The following is a 20,785-nucleotide window of genomic DNA, read 5'->3' as shown; positions in this document are numbered from 1 at the left end:
TTAAAAACCATATTAAATCGCTAGCTTTGGTTGAGGCCTATAATTTGTCTTTATCACTGTGAGACAGAGTTAAGATAGCGCAGAAGAAAAGTAGAATAAGAAGTTACATAGCTTATTTTTCATATCTCTTTGAAATTTCTAAGAGGTTCTAAGGTTTTCTATGTGGTGGAGTCCAAACAATTTCCGAATTGCTTGAGAGAAGGTCAGAAGTGCAACATTTGAAACTTCTATTAATCCATTGTATCTTAGGAGATATACACATCTAGATTCAAAATTCAAATCCTATACTTTTAATTTCATTTTACCATATTTTTATATTAATATTTATGTTATCTTTAATATTTTGTTCAGATTATTTTATATAAGCTTCTTGTATTAATATTGTATCATTGCTATATATTATGTATATTATACAATTAATATAATTTTTGTAACAACCTTAAGACAGATCTCTATTAGCAAGGTATAGGTGCTGGATTTTATACAAAAAACTAGCCTAATGGTTTTATTGGAAATTAATATTTTCGTTGTTAAATTTGAACAATCTTTTTGATAATTTTTTACACCTAAACCTATACTTTTTTGGATATGGATGGCAAAGTTTTCAGACAAACAATTAATTGATCAATATTAAATTTTTTTCTTATCGTTTTTTAGTTAATCAGTTCCTGTGTTTTATTTGTCACTAATAAATTTATTACAAGATGACTCTCGATTTCATGCAATGCTAATGTTTCTTGCAGGACCTTTTTTCTCATTAATTTTTATGTGCTTTTGTTGTGAAATTGGTTTTGGGGTTTAATGGAAACTTCTAGACAAACTTGTTGATTTGTAGAACATTATGTTTGGACAAAATTTAAATCAATATACCCATTTTTATAAATAGAAAAAATATTTCTAACTTGGGCATTTTGGTAACCATTTTTCCAGTTTATAGATTAATTTGTTTATAATTTTTTTTATTAGAGTTTTCTATTTTATCAATATTGTAATTGCATAGTTTTATGGTTTGGTTTGTTGTGAAACCATAAAACCCAATTTGCACAAATTTCTATGAAATTTGATTTTAGATCAAATTAAGAATTGAACTTGGTGTTGTTTGACTTACCGATAGAATGTTGCATTTTTTATTGTGTAAAATCACTACATTTTCATATTGATATTGCAATTTTAAGGCTAATAATTCTCATGTTTAGTTATTGTTTTTCAACTGTAATTTGAAAATTGTTGAGTGAGTGTTGTTACCTAGGTAAAGAAAAAGAAATTACTGTCTATATCAATGAGATTGAAGACTGAGAACTTGGAATTTCATTAAAGTCGTGTCTGAATCTTTTTGGATTTGAATATTGTATTTTTTTAACATTTGTTTAAATAAATTCATTTGATAGATCCTTTACCTAGACTAAATAAAAAGAATTGGACCAACCTTGTCAAAAATGATGGTCAGATTTGTAATTTTTAATCGAGTAAGTGAGTTGAGTCCATGTTCCATGTTTAGAAATCTAGATCGAATTATGACCTGATTAGAGCTTCAAGAAACTCCGAAATGACATCATTTTGGGAGCAGTAGCATTCGGGTTGATCTGGTTAGTAGGTACACTAATGACAACGCATTGATGTCAGCCTGATGACAAGGTCAACTGCTAATGTCATAAAAAAAATTTATTTTTTAAAGGAATAATAAAAATTGATTATTTTTATTATTATTGTTTTCATCTTTGGAATTTTATTTTTATATTGTGATATTTGATTCTTAATAATTATTAAACATTGATTGTTTTTTTTTTTAGACTCATTGAAAGATGAGCAAACCATTTATTTTTCCTTAGCAATACCCATGACTTTTACATGGACTATAAAACGAAACATGAGCATAATATGTGCACACATATTGAAATTATGGCAAGCATACATTTTTGGTTTTTGATTCATGATCCCGTAATATTAAGGTAAGCAATTCAAAGTTTTATTAATTCCTTATAAGATGAATATAATGACATTATGGACAATGTTATTGAGAAAGTTAACTCAAGACAAGCGAATAGTTTTACTAGCTTCATTTTTTAGATTGACTTGGTGGAAGAACAACGTATACCTAAAGGAGTATTCAAACTACAATATTGTCAATTTATCCAATTTGAGGAGTATGAGATAAAATGGCCACAGTGCACTTCAAAGGACAATAATTGGGGAACAAGCACTTAATGGGATCATAAAACAAATTATGTCTTATTTTAAAAGTTATAATAGTCTATTTTAGGAGGCAAAGTAGAGTTAATAATTTTTGTTTCCATTTATTTACCTTTGTGCCATGCTTTTTTTTATTTTATATTATGGTGCTTGTAATATGTTCTACAATTATTGAAAATTAAGTAATTCATTTCTAGAACTGTTTTGCTGATTACTATTATGTGTATTTACTAAAGAAAATGTTTAACATAAAAAGATCCCATGTAGAAAGACATATAGCCTTTTTAGAAACTTTTATGAATGTAGAAACATTTTGCCAAAATTATTGATTGCATTGTTATTGGATATGCACATAATAATAATGTTTATTGGTTCCTTGTGCAAGAGTCTAAAATCTCAAACTCACCAAGAAGTAAAACAAAGATGAAAAATGTATCTCAAAAAGAGTATAAGACTAGACATAGTCTACACAATTAGCAAACTAAGTAGATACATAATGATGATCATTAAAAATAAATTTTAAGAAAACTCAAATTACTTGCATGAGAAGCTTGATCCACAATGAGTTCATTAATTTGGATAAATGTCACAAAGAGGCTAAATGGTAAGTCTAGACATACATGCTGTAATGACAATATTTTTAAATAACTAATCTAAACTGAATTCATCGTTATTAATTGCATAAAGTTAAATGACAACACTGCGAATCTGTTACACAAATGGTTAAGTATAGAATTAATTTAGAGATCATTGAAGGGAATTGGACTAAAGCTCATAAAATAAAAAAAATTGATATAATGGATACCTAATCTAGTTAACTACAAATCCTAAGATCTAGATTCAAAAGGGACAACTAAATTGTATAGATTTAGTTAGATCACTACGGAGGCAACTAAATTGTATAAATTTAATTAGATCACTATAGAGGTTAATCCTCCTGTCTATGATGAAAATAATGCCTATTAGAACATGTTATGAGACTTCTAATGATTCTTATACTTCGGGAAAATCCACACGAAATAATGCGGATTACTCTTATATAAGAAATCATTTATGTGAGAGAAAAATGAGGTTGTTTTAAAGAAGAATTGTGAATGGTATAATTCTTTAAAAACTCTTTCTGAAACAGGGAGATGTTTATGGATAAAATGAACATATCAGTGAAAACAAAAATGTATTAGCAAAGATTCTTATTGAGGCATATTATCATTTACACAAATAATAGAATGGTTCAAGGTTATTGCACTACTATTTGGTTAATAAAGTAAGTATATTCTCGTAAATGAAGGTTTAAATGGTAATACTTACTTATGTTATATAGGTTTCACCCATAGAACTCTACCCCCAAAGTCTATTTTTTATTATTATTTATTTGGGCTCAAGCTTTTTTTTAAGCCTTTTCTATCAAATCCATTGATGTGGGGGATTATTAAAAAAATTTTGATATTAAAGACTATTTTAATGACTGTAATGACCATTTAAATGACTTATTAATTGGTTTTTAATTTGGGAGTTATAAGTTTTGAATGAATTTATAACATTCAACTAAATTACGAAAATTTATTGTTGAACGTTATTAAATATTTTAGAAACCATACTAAATCCCCTGCTTTGGTTAAGGCTTGTGAATTGCCTAATTCCCTTCTTACGGGTTAAAATTGAGGCAGAGCAAAAGAAAAGTAAGAGAAGAAATTTTATAGCTTTTTTCTTATATCCCTTTTAAATTTTCTTAAAGTTCTTATGGGTTTTCAGTATAGTGCAATTCATACAATTTTAAGTTGATTTCAAAAAATTTCAAAATTGCAACATTTGAAACTTTTGCTAATCCATTACATTCTAGGAAATAGATGCATTTAGGTTTATTAGCATCAATAATAGGTGAATATGTCTTAAAGACACTGTATGAAATAGAGGCTTTGAAATTAAAATTCAAATATTACATTCTAATTTCATTTCACCCTAAATTTATATTAATATTTATGTTATTTTCAATATTTTGTCCAAATTATTGTATATAAGCTTTCTGTATTATATTAATAATAGGTTCACTAATTAAATATTATGTGTACTATATTATTATATAATATATAATATTTCTAATAGCAAGTAACCATTTAAAAATAAATAAAATTTGGAGATAAACTTTTTATCGACTTCTTTCTATTGTTATATGAGTTGGATTTTTTGTTGGTACTTTAGATCCACAGGTGTTTTATCAAAATAATCATACTTAGTTGCCTTTGTCTCAAAATCATAATCCATTACTAGTTTACCACCTCTAAATCTTGATCCATAGGTTAAAAAGATATTTAAAGATACAAGCTGCACAATTCATAGCAAAATATTCAAAGCTAGAGTAAGACAAAAAATTGAAGAGATAAAAGAGACTGGAATATGGAGGAGTGCTCCTCAACGGTGCCTTTTCATTATTGGGACAAATTACTTGCTTTTGTTGGATCTCTAAGTGCACCATCGCTTTCTCTCTTGTCTCTCTCTTACTTTTCTTTTTTCTTTTTTTTTTTTAACTTTTTTATTATTTTTTTTCTTTCTCTTTCATTTGGCAATTTAGACCTTAATTTTCCTTTTCTTCTTCTACTGTCTTTCTATTTTAAGCCTTCGTGTTCCATCTTTATTTCTACCATCTCTCTAACCTTTGAAAAATAATCTTCCAGACTTTCTATTCTTAAGCAACACTAAAGGACACCCTTCCAAAGCTTTTAAGCAACATTAGAGAACACCCTTCTAAAGCTTTTGCTAGGTGGTTTTCATTTATCTAGAAAGCTTTTGCTAGGTGGTTTTTATTTATTAAGAGTGTTCCCGACGTGTAAATATGAATTACTGTTTATGTTGTATAATAATTGATATTTTTAAATTTATATGGTAAAAATATATATTTAATTTTAAAATTGTTCTCCGCATAAAAATAATTTTTAACTATTAATTAATTATTAACTTTATTAGTTTGTTTTCTCTTTTTGAAATAATTAACTTTTTAAAAACAATTTTAATTTTTTTAAAATTTTAGAATATCTAACAGATTTTTCAAAAATAGAAAATTATCTTAATATTATCTATGTTTTTTTATTATGCAGCTTAACATAGTGTTTAGACAGATTTATTAAAAAAAAGAATTTAATAGATGTTTATTTTCCTAACATGATAATAAAAAAAAAAATTAACACAAAACTATTAGATATGCTCTAAGTCGGCCCTAACAAAAAAATTGAGCTATTTCATCTACCATTACAAGACATTTCTTCTTAATAAAAATTTATCCTTTTTGTTCGAAATTATACATATATATATATATAGATATATATAATTGTTTTGCTGCCCATGTCACATATTAGAAATTATCACATACTCCATTCTACCTTCCCCACTCTAATTATGAACAATTGTTAATATCTATGTTAATAAATTTGCGTCTAAGAGTATGAATTTCAGTAATTACCTCGACCGAGTTACGTTTGATTCTCTAATCTGGTAATTTGCATGGTCCTTTTTTTCGTTTTGTTTTGTTTTATTTGTTTTATTTATGAAGAAAGGTATTTTACATGGTCTTAAGGGAATAACATAGTGGCATAAGTCCACCTCTACTAGTGAAATGATTGTAGATAGCTTTGCATAAAACTAAACAGGTGTAACGGTCATTTTAAAGATGGTTTTGCATAAAATTGCAATTTTGTTTTTTTTTTTTAATTTTAAAATGTTACAGTTACTAAACTTCAACATCCCTAATAAATTTTAAATTTTAAATTGCTAACTAAAGTGTTATTTAAAATATTTATCACACCACCGTATTATTCCATTTTTATGAATTAGAATTAGTTCTTTAATAATGTTAATAAAATATTGAACTACAACTTAGCAATTTTTTGTTTTTGTTTTTGGGCATTCAGTTAAGCAACATAAATGCAAAAAAGAGAGTAAACTCAAAAGATATAACAACCTGAATTCATTAATTGCACAGTAAAAACCGACCCATTTATTTGCTACAAATCTACCCAGCTTAAGCGAAAAAACACAGGGAAAACAATTTTTTTATTTTTTATTTTAAAGAAAAAGATAAAATCTAGTAAGTCTTTTACTTTAGTAGATGGGTGTACTTTGTTTGTGGTCAGTAAGACATTCAATCAGTAAGCAATTGGGCAGTTTGACAAAATAACACGTTGAATTTACCCAAAAAAAGAAAAGGAAAAAGGAAAAAGAGAAATAAAAGCCCAAAAACAAAAAAAACAAAACCACAATAAATAGTGTCAGAAAGAAGAGTTTGGGAATTAGATCCCGCGGATAGCTACAGTTTACAGATAATTCCTCCATTAGATTCATTGATATTGCCGATATATTTTTTTAAAATTTTAAAAAACAAAAAAAATAGAAAATCCGGATTAAATATATGTAACTTTCGCAAGGATTTTAGAGAGAGAGAGAGGAGAGAAAAGGAAGAAAGAAAGAGAAACCATGTCCAAGTCCAACTGATGGTAGGTTCGGTAATTTTACCCGAAAAGGGAGGGTTGGTTGATTTACCGCTCTCTACCTCCCCTACCCCCTTCGGTTTATCTCGTTTATATACTCTCTCTCTCTTCTTTGCCAAATTTTCTCTCTCTACATGTATTTATAGTTCATTATCTCTCTCTTTCTCTCTCTATGTTTATCTGATCCGCCGCATAAGCCTAAGGTCTAATACACAAAACTTTTGCTGCTGAGCGATCTGGGAACCAAATTCATCGTCTCCCTCGCGATCTGCTCCATTGGAGTGACAGAGCAGGGACGCTTCCACCCCTTCTCTGCGCTGATTCTTGATCCAGGTATATATATATATATATATGTATATATGTGCATATGGTTGTATATATAGGATATAAATGGTATCTATACATTGTAAAGCAATCCACTTCAGCGGATCTCTCACTTTCTGGGCCTATCTTTGAGTTTTCGAATTTCAATTTGTGGAAATTCGTGCAATTTGCATGCGTGTTTTTTTCTTTTTCTGAATTGGATTTGCATGCAGATGATAATCCAGTCTAGTTATCGCGATCTCCGTCCAATTTTCCAATTTTGATAATATGTTAGGTGAATTTTTTTTTTCCCCCCTTTTTGGCTTTCGCTGAATTTCTGATTCCTAGTCGGTTTGTTGTATTTGGCTGCTCGATCGAATGGTAGATCCAGGAGTTTTGTTGCCCATGTTGTATGATTTTCGCTAAGTATTGCATGCATGCGTTTGTTAGGTTTCAGCTTTTGGAAAGTCAATTGCTTTGGATCTGATTGTTGCTGGAAATCTAAATTATGCAATGTTGTTTGCTGTTGATATCGTTGTTCATTTTCTTTGGTGCAATATGCAACAAATTATTTGATGGGTACTACTTGCATGTTGTGATGGAAATTATTGTTGATTGCTCATTTTGTTTTTCATTTTCTCACGTTGGTCTGATTTGGTTGTAGATCTTTGTACCTCAAAGAAGCTGTTGAGATGGCATCATCAGCAGCTGGGGCCACAGGATGGTACAGAGGAAGGGTGAAATCTGTTTCTTCAGGGGACTGCTTGGTGATTACCGCTATGGCGGCTAACAAACCAGGACCCCCACCTGAAAAGACCATTACCTTATCATCTCTTATTGCTCCTAGATTGGTAACTAACAATTCCTTCTAATTAACCATGTATGCCTCTCGCTTTTTCTCCAAAATTTTAAGTACGTAGGCGATTTTTCTATTTTTTGAGACATAAATTCTGTATTAGACTTCTTGTTGACATTGTTTCGTTTTTATCTTCTCTAATCTTGTAGGCCAGGAGAGGTGGAAGTGATGAGCCTTTTGCATGGGAAAGCAGAGAGTATCTGCGAAAGCTCTGTATTGGAAAGGTTGTCTTCTGAAAAAACAGTTGATAATAACTTGTCGTTTGCTATATTTTACTAGTTATTATTTTTTTAGGAACTTTTTACATCTTTTTCAATGATAATGACTTTTTTCCAACAGGAGGTCTCTTTTAGAGTGGAATACACAGTACCATCTATCGGGCGTGAATTTGGATCTGTTTTTCTCGGTGATAAAAATGTTGCAATTCTAGTTGTTTCTGAAGGATGGGCAAAGGTTTTAGCATTCTTCATGTCGAAATATATGATTCTCTTTTGTATATGCCATTTAAATTGCCATGAGCTGAATCCTGTTTACACAGGTCAGAGAGCCGGGCCAGCAGAAAGGAGAAGCAAGTCCTTTCCTCGCTGAACTACTACGTCTTGAAGAGCAAGCTAAGCAACAGGGTCTCGGTCGCTGGAGCAAGGTTTTGATCTTAATTTCTTTCCTTTTTCTTTCATTATAAAATGAATCCATATGGTCATATTGAATGTAATTTTTGTCTCTCCAATGAAGGTTTCCTTAAAAAATGGCGATTGCCTCATCTTTTTAACTGGTTTTGCAGGTTCTTTTGTGATTAATATTTATTTAAATGGTAATAACCAGATCTTGAACTTACCTAAAGAAATTATTATAAAAAAGGCTATTTGTTTGTCATTTGAAATGGATGGAACTTGCATATTACCAAAGCATATGCTTTTTATGTTTGGAAGTAGATTTGGCAAGTGTTTATAAATTGATTTGGACCTGTTCGAATTTCAATTAACTTGAAAATCAAAGATGTTAATGCAAAATCAACTTTTTCGAAAGCCATCTGCCACTTTGCTAGAGAAGACCTAGTTCAAACTAGAATCTTTGATAAATCAAGATGATATCCTAGAAAGACTCTGGAATGCATTGCTTGTCTACTTGTTTGGTTCGATGAAATTGTGAACTTTACATTCTGATGAAATATAGGAGTTTGCCTTATTGTTACTGATTGCAGGTTCCTGGTGCTGCTGAGGCATCGATTAGGAATCTACCTCCCTCTGCCATTGGTGATCCTAGCAATTTGGATGCCATGAGTCTATTGGCCGCAAACAAAGGCAGGCCAATGGAAGGTATTGTTGAGCAGGTTCGTGATGGAAGCACTGTTCGGGTATATCTGCTTCCAGAGTTTCAATTCGTCCAAGTCTTTGTTGCTGGAATCCAGGTATGCATTCATTCTGGTGATCTAGAAACAGACTTTCAAATTGGTTCCCAATGCCAATCCTACCAACTAATATTATCATTTTTCCTGGATTATCTTTTTTCCTCTTTAAATTAGGCTCCATCAATGGGAAGAAGGGCTTCATCAGAAACTACTGTTGAAATTGAAATTCCATCTGATGACCAAAATGGAGATGTTTCTTCTGAACCTAGAGCCCCTCTAACTTCTGCTCAAAGAGTTGCAGCTTCAACGCCCTCATCTGTTGAAGTTTCTGCTGATCCATTTGCAGCGGAAGCAAAATATTTTACTGAGATTCGTGTGTTGAATCGAGATGTAAAATTTTTTTCCCAGTATATATGCATTTTTCTTTTGCATATTGGATATTATCAAATTTTCTAATATAACAAGGTGGTCATGTAGGTACGTATTGTCCTTGAAGGGGTTGACAAGTTCAGTAATTTGATTGGCTCAGTATATTATCCTGATGGGGAATCAGCAAAAGATCTGGCACTGGAACTTGTGGAAAATGTATGAGCTTTATTTTTCTAGTGCGGTTGACTTTATGGTAAAATATGTTGTAATATCAGGAATCATTGTAATACACACACACACACGCATCTTTGGTGTAGCTTCTTTTATGTTTTCATGTTAGCTTGTAACTATAGTATGGCCACTCTTTGGTCTGGAGTTATTTGGTTAATTCCTTTTAAGGGGGATGCTCATTACATGTAGGGTTATGCAAAATATGTTGAATGGAGTGCAAATATGATGGAAGAAGAAGCCAAGAGGCGGCTGAAAGCTGCTGAACTTCAAGCCAAGAAAACCAGGTTGAAGATTTGGACAAACTATGTACCCCCAGCTACAAATTCAAAGGCCATCCATGACCAGAATTTCACGGGAAAGGTTGCTGCTAATCCATTTGCTTATGTAATTTGTTTCATTTCTTTTATTTTTGTGCTTTGTGTGTACATATATTGTTAACTACATTTTACTTACCAGGTGGTGGAGGTTGTTAGTGGGGACTGCATCATTGTGGCTGATGATGCTATCCCATTTGGCAGTCCATTAGCTGAGCGGCGAGTCAATCTTTCAAGTATCAGGTGTCCAAAAATAGGCAATCCTCGTAGAGATGAGAAGCCTGCTCCCTATGCCCGTGAAGCAAAAGAATTCTTGAGAACACGCCTTATTGGAAGACAGGTAAGTTACTAATCATGATACTATATTCTAATAGGTGTGTATTTTTCCTCCTGGCTGATATTGTATGCTTTCTCAGGTAAATGTTCAAATGGAATATTCTAGGAAGGTGGGCACGGCAGATGTTCCTGCAGCTGCATCTGGATCTGCAGATTCCAGAATAATGGATTTTGGATCAGTCTTCCTATTATCTCCTATTAAGGGTGAAAGTGATGATGCAGCTCCTGCTTCATCTACTCCTGGCAGCCAGCAGGCTGGAGTGAATATTGCTGAGCTGGTGATTGCACGGGGCTTTGGCACTGTTATTAGGCATCGAGATTTTGAGGAGAGATCAAATTATTATGATGCCCTACTTGCAGCAGAATCACGTGCTGTTGCTGGGAAGAAGGGAATCCATTCTGCCAGGGATCCTCCAGTGATGCATATAACAGACCTGCTTACGGTTAGTGATACAACAAATAAGTGGATAAAATTTTTCTTGCAATTCCGCAATATATTTTGTTCTTCCTTTGTCAATTCATCTTTTTTCAGGCATCAGCCAAGAAAGCAAAAGATTTCTTGCCATTCCTGCATCGGAGTCGGAAGATTCCTGCTGTCGTGGAATATGTCCTCAGTGGGCATCGCTTTAAACTATTAATTCCCAAGGAAACATGCAGCATTGCCTTCTCTTTCTCTGGTGTCAGATGTCCTGGTCGTGATGAGCCATATTCAGATGAAGCAATTGCACTAATGAGGCGAAAGATAATGCAGAGAGATGTTGAGGTATTCCTCATTTTTTTTTCAAGACCTATCTACTTCTCCCTTCTTGCTTCTTCAGTGAAAATAAAGTTAAATTCCTTTTGCAGATTGAAGTGGAAACTGTTGATAGAACTGGAACTTTCTTGGGATCTTTATGGGAGTCGAAGCACAATGTTGCAATTACACTCCTTGAAGCTGGCCTGGCCAAACTTCAAACTTCCTTTGGCAGTGACAGGATTCCTGATGCCCACCTTCTTGAACAAGCTGAGCAATCTGCCAAAAAACAGAAACTTAAAGTATGAATAGGAATGCATTTTTTATTTCAGCTTTTTTGTCTGTACTTCAGTTTTCTTCCTTTTAACAGTTTCTAAGGATTATGTTGCAGATCTGGGAAAATTATGTTGAAGGAGAGGAAGTACCAGCTGGTCCAGCTGCTGAAAGTAAACAGAAAGAAGTGCTAAAGGTGGATGGAGTATAATTACATCAAGTAATTCCTCATAGGCGTGTAGTAAAATTATTATAACAAGTCATATTAATCTTATTTCAGGTAGTTGTTACCGAAGTTTTGGGTGGTGGTAAGTTTTATGTTCAGACGGTTGGGGATCAGAAAATTGCCTCTATTCAGCAACAGCTTGCTTCTTTGAATCTTCAAGAAGCTCCTGTCATTGGAGCTTTTAATCCTAAGAAGGGTGACATTGTCCTTGCTCAGTTTAGTGCAGATAATTCCTGGAACCGAGCAATGGTGAGTTGCTATGTTATGATAACTTTTAGTGTTTATTTTAAGTCCCTGAGCTAATCTTCATTGGAGTTAATCATCTTATTGAGACCTTTCACCAGACCAAATCCATGTCTGTAATCCATGTCTGATAAAGAAATAAGGACCATGACTTCACTTCAAATTCCATCTCTACTAAACATAGAAGGATTTAAGAAGATTTAAGGAGCTTAATCCACTCTAGTAAATTGTTTTTTCCACACCTCTACCTGGTACATTGGCAACTTATTGCAGCGTAGTCTGGTTTTCTTAGGTTGAAAAAATATTATCTCTTCCTCTTGAATACACTAAAATTAGCAAAAGTATGCAATTGCAACCTTTTGGGGGACCTGTATTGATTTTTTGCATGTATGTTTTTGTTTGATCTTTGAAGTAACTTTTTGGTAGTTTAGGATGCAAAATAACGTTCCTTTATTTCATAAATAGTTTCCCTTTGTTTATTGACTGTTTTTTGTTTGACCTAAGATTGTCAATGTACCTCGAGGAGCTGTAGAATCCCCTAAAGACAAGTTTGAAGTATTCTACATTGATTATGGAAATCAAGAGGTTGTTCCCTACAGTCAGATACGGCCCTTAGACCCTTCTGTGTCGTCTGCACCTGGTCTTGCTCAGCTTTGCAGCCTTGCATACTTAAAGGTTCCAGGTTTGGAGGATGATTTTGGTCAAGAAGCAGCTGAGTTTTTGAGTGAGCACACTTTAAACAGTGCAAAAGAGTTCCGTGCCAAGGTTGAGGACAGGGATGTCTCAGGTGGAAAGGTTAAAGGTCAGGGAACTGGGACAGTCCTTATTGTAACTCTTGTTGCTGTGGATGCTGAGATTAGCATAAATGCTGCCATGCTTCAGGTTTGGATATATAGCCTTTTCCCTCTCTCTCTCTCTCTCTCTCTTACCTGTTTGTTTGTGGACTAGGAATGCCTTTGTTATCAGTCAAATTCTGTATGATAGAAGGTAGGTGATATATAATCTTATATATAACATAAAGGAAAATAATTTTCTTTGTACCTTATAACCCTATTTTTAAATTTTCAAGAATTCTCATTCTACATGCCATATGTTTTATGCCCATGCATATCCAATTTTTCTGTCCGTCTGGAGGGCTTGATGCTCATATTTACATGTATGTGTTCTTGAACAGGTTGTGTTGGATTATAAAAAATTATATAATTCTGAATATCGGTTTTTGTGACTTCTGAAATTTTCAGGAAGGACTTGCTAGGTTAGAAAAAAGAAAGAGATGGGACACCAAGGACAGAAACTTAGCCCTTGATAACTTGGAGAAGTTCCAGGATGAAGCAAGGACTGACAGAAGGGGGATGTGGCGCTACGGAGATATCCAGTCTGATGATGAGGAGTCGGCTCCTCCGGCCAGAAAGGCTGGTGCTGGGCGCCGATGATTTTAAAGTTAGTGACTTTGTGAGGTAAATTAAGTCGGAAACAACAGAGTGTGGCTTAAGATGAATTTAAGTTATAGGCTTTAATTATTCGCTTTTAGAGCAAGAGGGGAAAAAAAAAAAAAAAAAAAAAAAAAAAAAAAAAAGACGGAAAATGTTGCAGTATAGACTTGCTTGAAGTTTTGTTTTTGTTGCAAATTGTCATGATAGGTGGGAACCATTTTTTTCTCATTTCTTAATAAAGGTGAACTTAAATCTGTTCAGTCTCCACTTTAAGGGGCAGCTTAGAAAGATTTGTCTGTCTTTTTAATGCTAAAAGTTTTATGTACTTTTTGAACTTTTTGTTCGAAATCTGGAGGCTCTAACCAAAAGAAAATAAAAATTATGATTCACAAAAATGGGTCAAGTGCTGATATATATATTTCTGGATGGTAAAGTCCTTTTTTGACTCACGTTGACATTTATTCTCAAAAGATTTGTGTTTAAAATTTTGTATATTGTCGATATAAAGGTATAACAAATGATTTTTTCAGCGTTAAGAGATTGCTGAAGTGATTTCCTTTCAACATTTTTCTAATTTTGAAATTCCTATGGCTCTCTATCTGTTTTTCTATCAAAATTACCGTATAATCAAATGCTAGAAAATTATATTTAATGAAGAATTATTTTTTCTCACCATCTTTATTATGAGCCCAATGGTGTAAATATCAACGAATTATAGATTGGTAAAATATTTTGGTAGTATATATTTGCTTATGACAGTTTTTTTATGTCATGTTTGAATAAATAATATTTTATTAGGTAATATATCAATATAATTTAGTTATGAAATAAATGTATGTGTGAAAAGATAAATGTAATTAATAATAAATCAATCAAATATTTACATTATGTATCTCTAATCTTATGTTGAAAAAATAAAAATTATCCAACCCAAACTATTTGGTTTAAGAAGAAAATTTCTAGAAAGCAACACTTATTTGTTTAAAATTATGGAAAATCTAGGGCACAATTTGCTCCGTGTATTATATTTCATGTTGGAATTTAGAAGGACAACATGATGGAGTTTAGGACACTAGGTCGACATTCATGAGTGTGTATGTGTGGTATATATATATATATATATATTTCCTCTACCCTTTCCGACGCAACCCTATTATATTAACTGATTTTAAAACAAAATTTATTTTGGATTTTATTTTGCATTTAAAATGTATATATATATATATATTATTTTTTTTTATCTTTGAGTTGTAAGATTAAAATGAAAAGATAAGATGAAGTATTTAAGATGAAGTATTTATCTAATAGAAAAGTGAATTTTCAATCCTACTAATAATAGTGATAGAAGCTACTATTTAATTAGATAATGATCATTTTCAATATTAAAATGTGTAAAAAAAAAAAAAAAGGGAATATCTCATAATCTTTTATTTTGAATGATGAGAATTCAAAAGTATTTAGTTTTAATTAAAAAAAAAATTGAAGATAACATATTTTCTTAACCTTTTTTTTGGGACGTGAAAATTTAAAATATAAGAATAAATATAGCATAAATACTTTAATGTAAATTTTATTATGAAGTCATATTACTTTTTTATACATATATTTTGATATTCATAATAAAACCCCATTTTATGGCTCTATGAAAAGGCCTGAGCCGCATATGCCTCAAGCACGTGGCTTTAATTTTATATTAGTCTCATAAAGCCTTTGATAATTTATATAATTATTATCTCAATTTTTTCTTCTTTTTGACATTTATTTATTACTATCATTATCATTATTATTGTTAATGGAATTCATATTGTTTTTTTATGTATTGCCTTTTTTTTTTTTCTTAATCTAATTCATATTAATATTATATATAATTTTTTTTATGGTTAACTTAACTAATCATATAATTGCCAAGTAATATATATACATATATTATATATATCCTAAATCTAAAAAAAGAAAAGAAAAGAAAAGAAACAAAGACTAATATTATAGCTTTGTAAAGTTTGAAATTGTTCAATCATTTTGGTCCAAAATGAAAAGAGAAAACAGGGGGGGTGTCAATCTTGCTTTTGCAATGGATTAGATTTCCATTGTTACGAGTATACCATATTTCTTATCCAGTCTTTGTTGAAGTACATAATTGACCAATAACAATTTTGTTTGCAAAAAGCAATGTAACTTATATATGTATCCACGGAAACAGTGTCTTATAAGATCTGAATATAATAATTTAGAATTCAAAAAAAAAAAAAAAAAAAAAAAAAGAATTCAGATGACACGCATGCAGAATAGCAAATCCAGTTTGAAGCCATTGAGAAAAGACACGTGTCCAAATTTTTGCAACGGGATTGACACGTAGTGGTTACACTTTTTCACTCACCATTTTGCAACGAAACTGCTTTTATCTCCAATTGCAAAAATCCCATTTTTTTTCACTACCATTCCAATTCAAGCACTTTCCCTCTCCAAAATTTCCCAAAAATGGTTAGTTCCCTTTTTATTTTATTTTCTCTATCTTTCTCTTGATAATGAATATGAGAATTTGTCATTGCTAATGAGTGAGACACCTTTGATGTGTTAGTTTTGCTGCAATTTCATGCTATAGACAAACTCTTGTTAAATCTTTGTCATTATCAAGATATTAAAATTGTAGTTTTGGTTGTAAATCCACACTTTTTTTGGGTAATGGTTGTAAATTTACTTGATTCTGTATTTGGAATAGAAATTTAAATCTTTAAATAGTACTTGAAAATCAAAGACTAAAAATGAAAAGATTATAGTTTTTTAGTAAAGACTATAAGGAGTATATCCCTTATGGATATCTTCTCATTTCTGCTTTTTTGACCTTTTTTTTGGGGGTACTAAAATGTATAATATAGAACATTTGAAATCTATAATCCATTACCCTTTCAGATTTGTTACTTGAAAAATGTTCATTTTTGTACCTAAATGGAAAACAGGTGATAAGTAAAAAAATCTGGAAAATGTTCAGCCAGATAGTAAAAGTTCATTCCCCAACCCGTTTATTCAGGTAATACCTGTCAAAAAAGGGCCTAGATTTAGTACTGTTTTATAGTCCCTTGAATGACTTAAAATTTTCTCACTGATATTATAATCAAAGTTCTATTGTTTGATCAGGACAGTGAGAAAAATGGGAAAACTGGACATAAACATGAAGAATTGCCCCTTAGAAGCACATTTGAGTTATTTGATGCCAATTTCTTCAGCGAGCCAAAGGTAAATTTGGTTAAATGTACTGTTACTGTTTGAGAAGCAAAGGTAAATTTGGTTAAAAAAAATACTGTTACTGTTTGAGACTTCTAGCATTTTTTACAACAGTTTTTGAATTGATCATTTATGCATTCACATTTTACTTTAGATGCTGGACATTGTTAAGGGTGCAAAAGAGTTCAATATCCCTACAATCAGAGCCAACCGAAAACTTGTTGGTTCTGTTAATGGAGGGTTACATAATCCATCTTGTTTGACTTTTAATCCTGACTGGGGAGGTGAAAAATCAAAGCATGTAAGCAAAAGATTCAAACATCCTTCTCAATTTTCTGGCATAAAAAGACCAGACAGTGAAGAAGATATTGCCTTCATGAGTGTAAGACTAATTCCTTTAATGCCATGATATTGACTTTATTAAAGGCTATGTTTTACTATTAATCTCGGTATGCATCTACAAACGTTTTGTGATCATCAGGTTCTTGAGTTAGGAGAACTCATTAAGACAAAGCAAATTACATCTGAAGAGCTTACTCAAATTTTCCTGCAAAGACTGAAAAGGTAAGAGGGAGCCCCAATAAACACATATATAAGTTCTTTCCTATAAATCTTTATAATATAAACATATTGCATTTGACTGCAACAGGTACAATCAGGTTCTTGAGGCTGTAATATCTTATACGGAAGAATTAGCATACAAGCAAGCAAAAGAGGCTGATGAATTGCTTTCCAAAGGAGTGTATTTGGGTAGGTATCTTTCCAAGTTATTATGATCATAGGGATTCAATTTTTCATGCCATTGAATTTGATTGTACTGTGAGTTATGCCATAATTTGAGGAGCTAATGTCTTCTGATGAGCCACTGACTTCCAGATAATTTCATCTTGTAATAGAATCCCCTAGATCTTAGCTGCATGATTTCCAAAACATCCTCTGAACTTTGTAATGAAGTAACAGAGAGCATAGTGATCCACTTTCCAGTAACACCTACAAAGATTGATTTAAGCAAAACCATTTCTTAGGTTAGGAAGTTTCGGAATGGCAATGGTGGTACAGTTCATGGGAATATGTGATTCTGTAATTTCATAATGTCTCTCCGACTTATTTGTTACCCAAATACCAGTTACATATTAAGTTATGTTTTAGGTCCACTCCATGGTATTCCATATGGGTTAAAGGATATTATTTCGGTACCTCAATACAAAACGACTTGGGGTTCAAGAAGCTTTAAAGACCAAGTTCTTGACATTGAAGCTTGGGTCTACAAAAGGTACAAAACATGTTTTAAAAACAGAGTTGTATTTATAGAATGCTCTAAGTTGTTTGCTTCATGACTATGCTATTATAGGTTGAAGTCTGCTGGGGCAGTTCTTGTTGCGAAGCTTGTTTCTGGATCACTGGCATATGATGATATATGGTTTGGTGGTAGGACAAGGAACCCTTGGAACATTGAGGAATTCTCTACAGGTTCATCAGCTGGACCAGCTGCCTGTACTTCTGCTGGTATCATTTTCAGCTGTTTAGAATTTTATCGTTCTAGATTTCAGAAATATTTTCATGGTGTTTAATAAATTATGAAAAAATATACTTAAGTTATCAGGAGACCCTCTTAACATGGACAGAAAAATAATCATTAGCAGGAGTTAATGAGGTCAAAAGCACAAGACCATTTTAAACAACCAAGTTCTAATGCAATGTTGAGTTTACTGATAATGCTGAAAGTTCTGAGTTTATAGTGGAAATTCCCAACCACGTATAAAGAAGTTGAGCTTTAAAGAAGTTGAGCTTTAAATATTACGCTCACTTCTTGTTCCTTTGCTAAACCCACAATTGATTAAGGTACAACACATTCCACGTGACTCTTAAGGAGTATTCATTGACTTATTAGAGAAATGTTGACAGGTATGGTTCCATTTGCAATTGGATCAGAAACAGTTGGCTCGATGACTCTGCCTGCCGCTCGCTGTGGCGTGACAGCATTGCGCCCAACATTTGGCATTGTTGGTCGAGCCGGTGTGATGAGTGTATCCGAAAGCTTGGTAGTGCCAATCTCTTCTTTTTGTATGCATTATCCCCTTCTCTTGTAGAGAAGAGTGCAGTTAATGGTGGACTTCATTCATAATCTGTTTAACAGGATAAGCTTGGACCTTTCTGCAGAAGTGCAACAGATTGTGCAATTATTCTGGATGCTATTAGGGGAAAAGATCCAGATGATCTTTCATCAAAAGACATTTCCCTTGATGATCCATTCTCGATTGACATTACAAAACTTAGTGTTGGTTATCTTGATGATGCTGATATGGAGGTAATAATTCTATTTTTTTCTTTTTTTTAAATCCAAAATATATTATTTTTCTCTTACTCCACTATGTGGATCTCAAAAATATACTAATTAGGAAATACATTCCAGGTTGTACATGTTCTTGCATCGAAAGGTGTTAAGATGGTCCCTTTCGAGTTGAAGTATGCGGTTGACTCTGTTCAAGGCATTGTGAACTTTACTATGGACGTTGATATGTTAGCTCATTTTGATGAGTGGCAGCGGTTGGGACAGGATGATGATTATGAAAGCCAAGATCAATGGCCTACTGAACTGCGACGTGCCCGTGTATTCCCAGCAGTAGACTATGTGCAGGTTTTTTTAATGTCTACTTTTTAATCAGCTTTTAGTGTTTAGGAGCTTATTTTTTGAAAATATCTTTCTAATTGATTCACGTAAGTCTCTTCTCATGTTTTATCATATAAACATGTTAAAAATATTGGATAACTTTCATGACAGTGGATTTTCTCTGCATATGCTTACAGTTTGAAACTAAAGACATTTTTCTGTTAATAGTTTCATATTTGGCTTAAATATCAAATATATTAAGTATATGTTCGTGTTAACTTTATATACTGTATACATGCATTCATTTTTTAACAGCTTAATCTTTTGGTAACAATGGTAAATTCTAGCTGTTTGTTGGGTTTTGATGTACAGGTTAAGTTTTTGGAATTGATGACAATCTGAAAAAAATGAAACTAAGTTAGACTTTCTACCAAAAAAAGAAAAAAAAGAGAAAAATAAACTAAGTGAGGCTGGTTATTAGAAGTTGAATCCAAAATTGTATTCCATGATGTGTAGATGGTTTGAAAAGTTACATAACGAGGTGAAGAAGAAGGGAGAAGAGAACTTGAAATTTCAATTACAACATATGGGGGTTCATATTTGACAGGTTTTCTGTTATAGGTTGAATTTATGATTATTACTTCTTGAACCATTTGCAACACCTAAAACAGGCACAGCGATCTCGAGGAAAGTTGATTCAAGAGGTTAGAGAGAGTTTTACTGTCGATGCATTGATTGGCAGTGCAACTGATTGGGAAAGAGTTTGCATGGGAAATCTTGTTGGTTTGCCTGTGATTGTTGTACCAACAGGATTTACCAACATATCTAATCCACCTTCTACTGACTGTCTACGAAGAGCTGCTGTCACCACTGGCATTTATGCTCCTCCTTACCAAGACAGCATTGTAAGCTTAATTCTGCCCCAAAGAAAAGAAAAAAAGAAAGAAAGACAACTTGATTTTCAATTCCAACTCAACTAATACCATCTTTTTCATATGCAGGTTCTTGCATTGGCAATGGCTTACCAATCAGTCACTGATCACCATAGGCAGCGACCACCTATCGATGATCTTGGTCTGAATGATTCCATCCCAAACCCGCCCACAGTTACCTACCCTCCAAGGCTGTTGCATCTTTAAAGAAATGTATCTGCATCGTCAGCACTTCTTACAACAGCTCCATCAATGTTTTAATGAGGAATCAGTCATATGAATGCATTAGTACCAGCATTAAAGAGATGTGTGTTGCAGCATAGGACAATTCATAATGCTTTATTAGCTTAGTGTTGAAACTGATTTTGGTAGCTGATAGTGCATAATGCTTTTATTTAATCACTTTAAATGTATGAATTTTATCATCACAACTGAATTTCAAGGTTAAAATTTTCCTTTCTTGTAAGTTTGCCATGAAAAACAACAGAAAATATTGAGTCAGAGCAATGGTTTGTCCTTTAAGATTGTCTATGATATATATTTTTTTTAGGTAAATAGATTGTCTTTGATTTGGGGCATTAAAATTCTATGTTTTTCCAATGAAAATAAATTCATCACCATCTGCTCTTCTCTTTTCCTCAATAAAATATCAGTTCAACTCTTTTGAAGAAAACACTTGAATTAGTT

General features: G+C 32.3%; 2 protein-coding genes across 7 annotated transcripts; both read left to right on the top strand.

Moving 5' to 3' along the window:
* The first annotated feature begins 6,686 nt into the window (after positions 1 to 6,686).
* Positions 6,687 to 13,587, top strand: LOC125423408 (ribonuclease TUDOR 1). Of its 2 annotated transcripts, XM_048477301.2 has the most exons (18): positions 6,687 to 7,001; positions 7,205 to 7,266; positions 7,636 to 7,822; positions 7,977 to 8,051; positions 8,167 to 8,280; positions 8,366 to 8,470; positions 9,029 to 9,235; positions 9,350 to 9,565; positions 9,653 to 9,760; positions 9,965 to 10,135; positions 10,232 to 10,429; positions 10,506 to 10,868; positions 10,958 to 11,188; positions 11,272 to 11,460; positions 11,550 to 11,627; positions 11,712 to 11,906; positions 12,405 to 12,782; positions 13,142 to 13,587. In XM_048477301.2, the coding sequence occupies exons 3-18, from the start codon at positions 7,664 to 7,666 to the stop codon at positions 13,331 to 13,333; spliced, it is 2,979 nt and encodes a 992-aa protein (XP_048333258.1). In that variant the 5' UTR covers positions 6,687 to 7,001; positions 7,205 to 7,266; positions 7,636 to 7,663; the 3' UTR covers positions 13,334 to 13,587. The 2 variants fall into 2 exon arrangements, with proteins under 2 accessions (XP_048333258.1, XP_048333257.1); XM_048477300.2 differs by lacking the exon at positions 7,205 to 7,266 and having other exon boundaries at positions 6,690 to 7,001.
* Positions 13,588 to 15,706: 2,119 nt separating this feature from the next.
* LOC125423344 (uncharacterized) lies at positions 15,707 to 20,564 on the top strand. 5 transcript variants are annotated; one of them, XM_048477087.2, is made up of 13 exons: positions 15,768 to 15,814; positions 16,291 to 16,361; positions 16,474 to 16,567; positions 16,710 to 16,937; positions 17,037 to 17,119; positions 17,205 to 17,305; positions 17,705 to 17,828; positions 17,907 to 18,061; positions 18,461 to 18,597; positions 18,693 to 18,863; positions 18,969 to 19,193; positions 19,838 to 20,071; positions 20,168 to 20,564. In XM_048477087.2, the coding sequence occupies exons 1-13, from the start codon at positions 15,812 to 15,814 to the stop codon at positions 20,303 to 20,305; spliced, it is 1,764 nt and encodes a 587-aa protein (XP_048333044.1). In that variant the 5' UTR covers positions 15,768 to 15,811; the 3' UTR covers positions 20,306 to 20,564. The 5 variants fall into 5 exon arrangements, with proteins under 5 accessions (XP_048333040.1, XP_048333043.1, XP_048333044.1 ...); XM_048477083.2 differs by lacking the exon at positions 16,291 to 16,361 and having other exon boundaries at positions 15,707 to 15,814; positions 16,469 to 16,567; XM_048477085.2 differs by lacking the exon at positions 16,710 to 16,937.
* Positions 20,565 to 20,785: the final 221 nt, after the last annotated feature.

The sequence above is a fragment of the Ziziphus jujuba genome, chromosome 3, assembly GCF_031755915.1.
Source record: "Ziziphus jujuba cultivar Dongzao chromosome 3, ASM3175591v1".
NCBI classification, from domain to species: domain Eukaryota; kingdom Viridiplantae; phylum Streptophyta; class Magnoliopsida; order Rosales; family Rhamnaceae; genus Ziziphus; species Ziziphus jujuba.
Note: the sequence above shows the minus strand (reverse complement) of the source record. Positions and strands in the feature narration are given on the sequence as shown.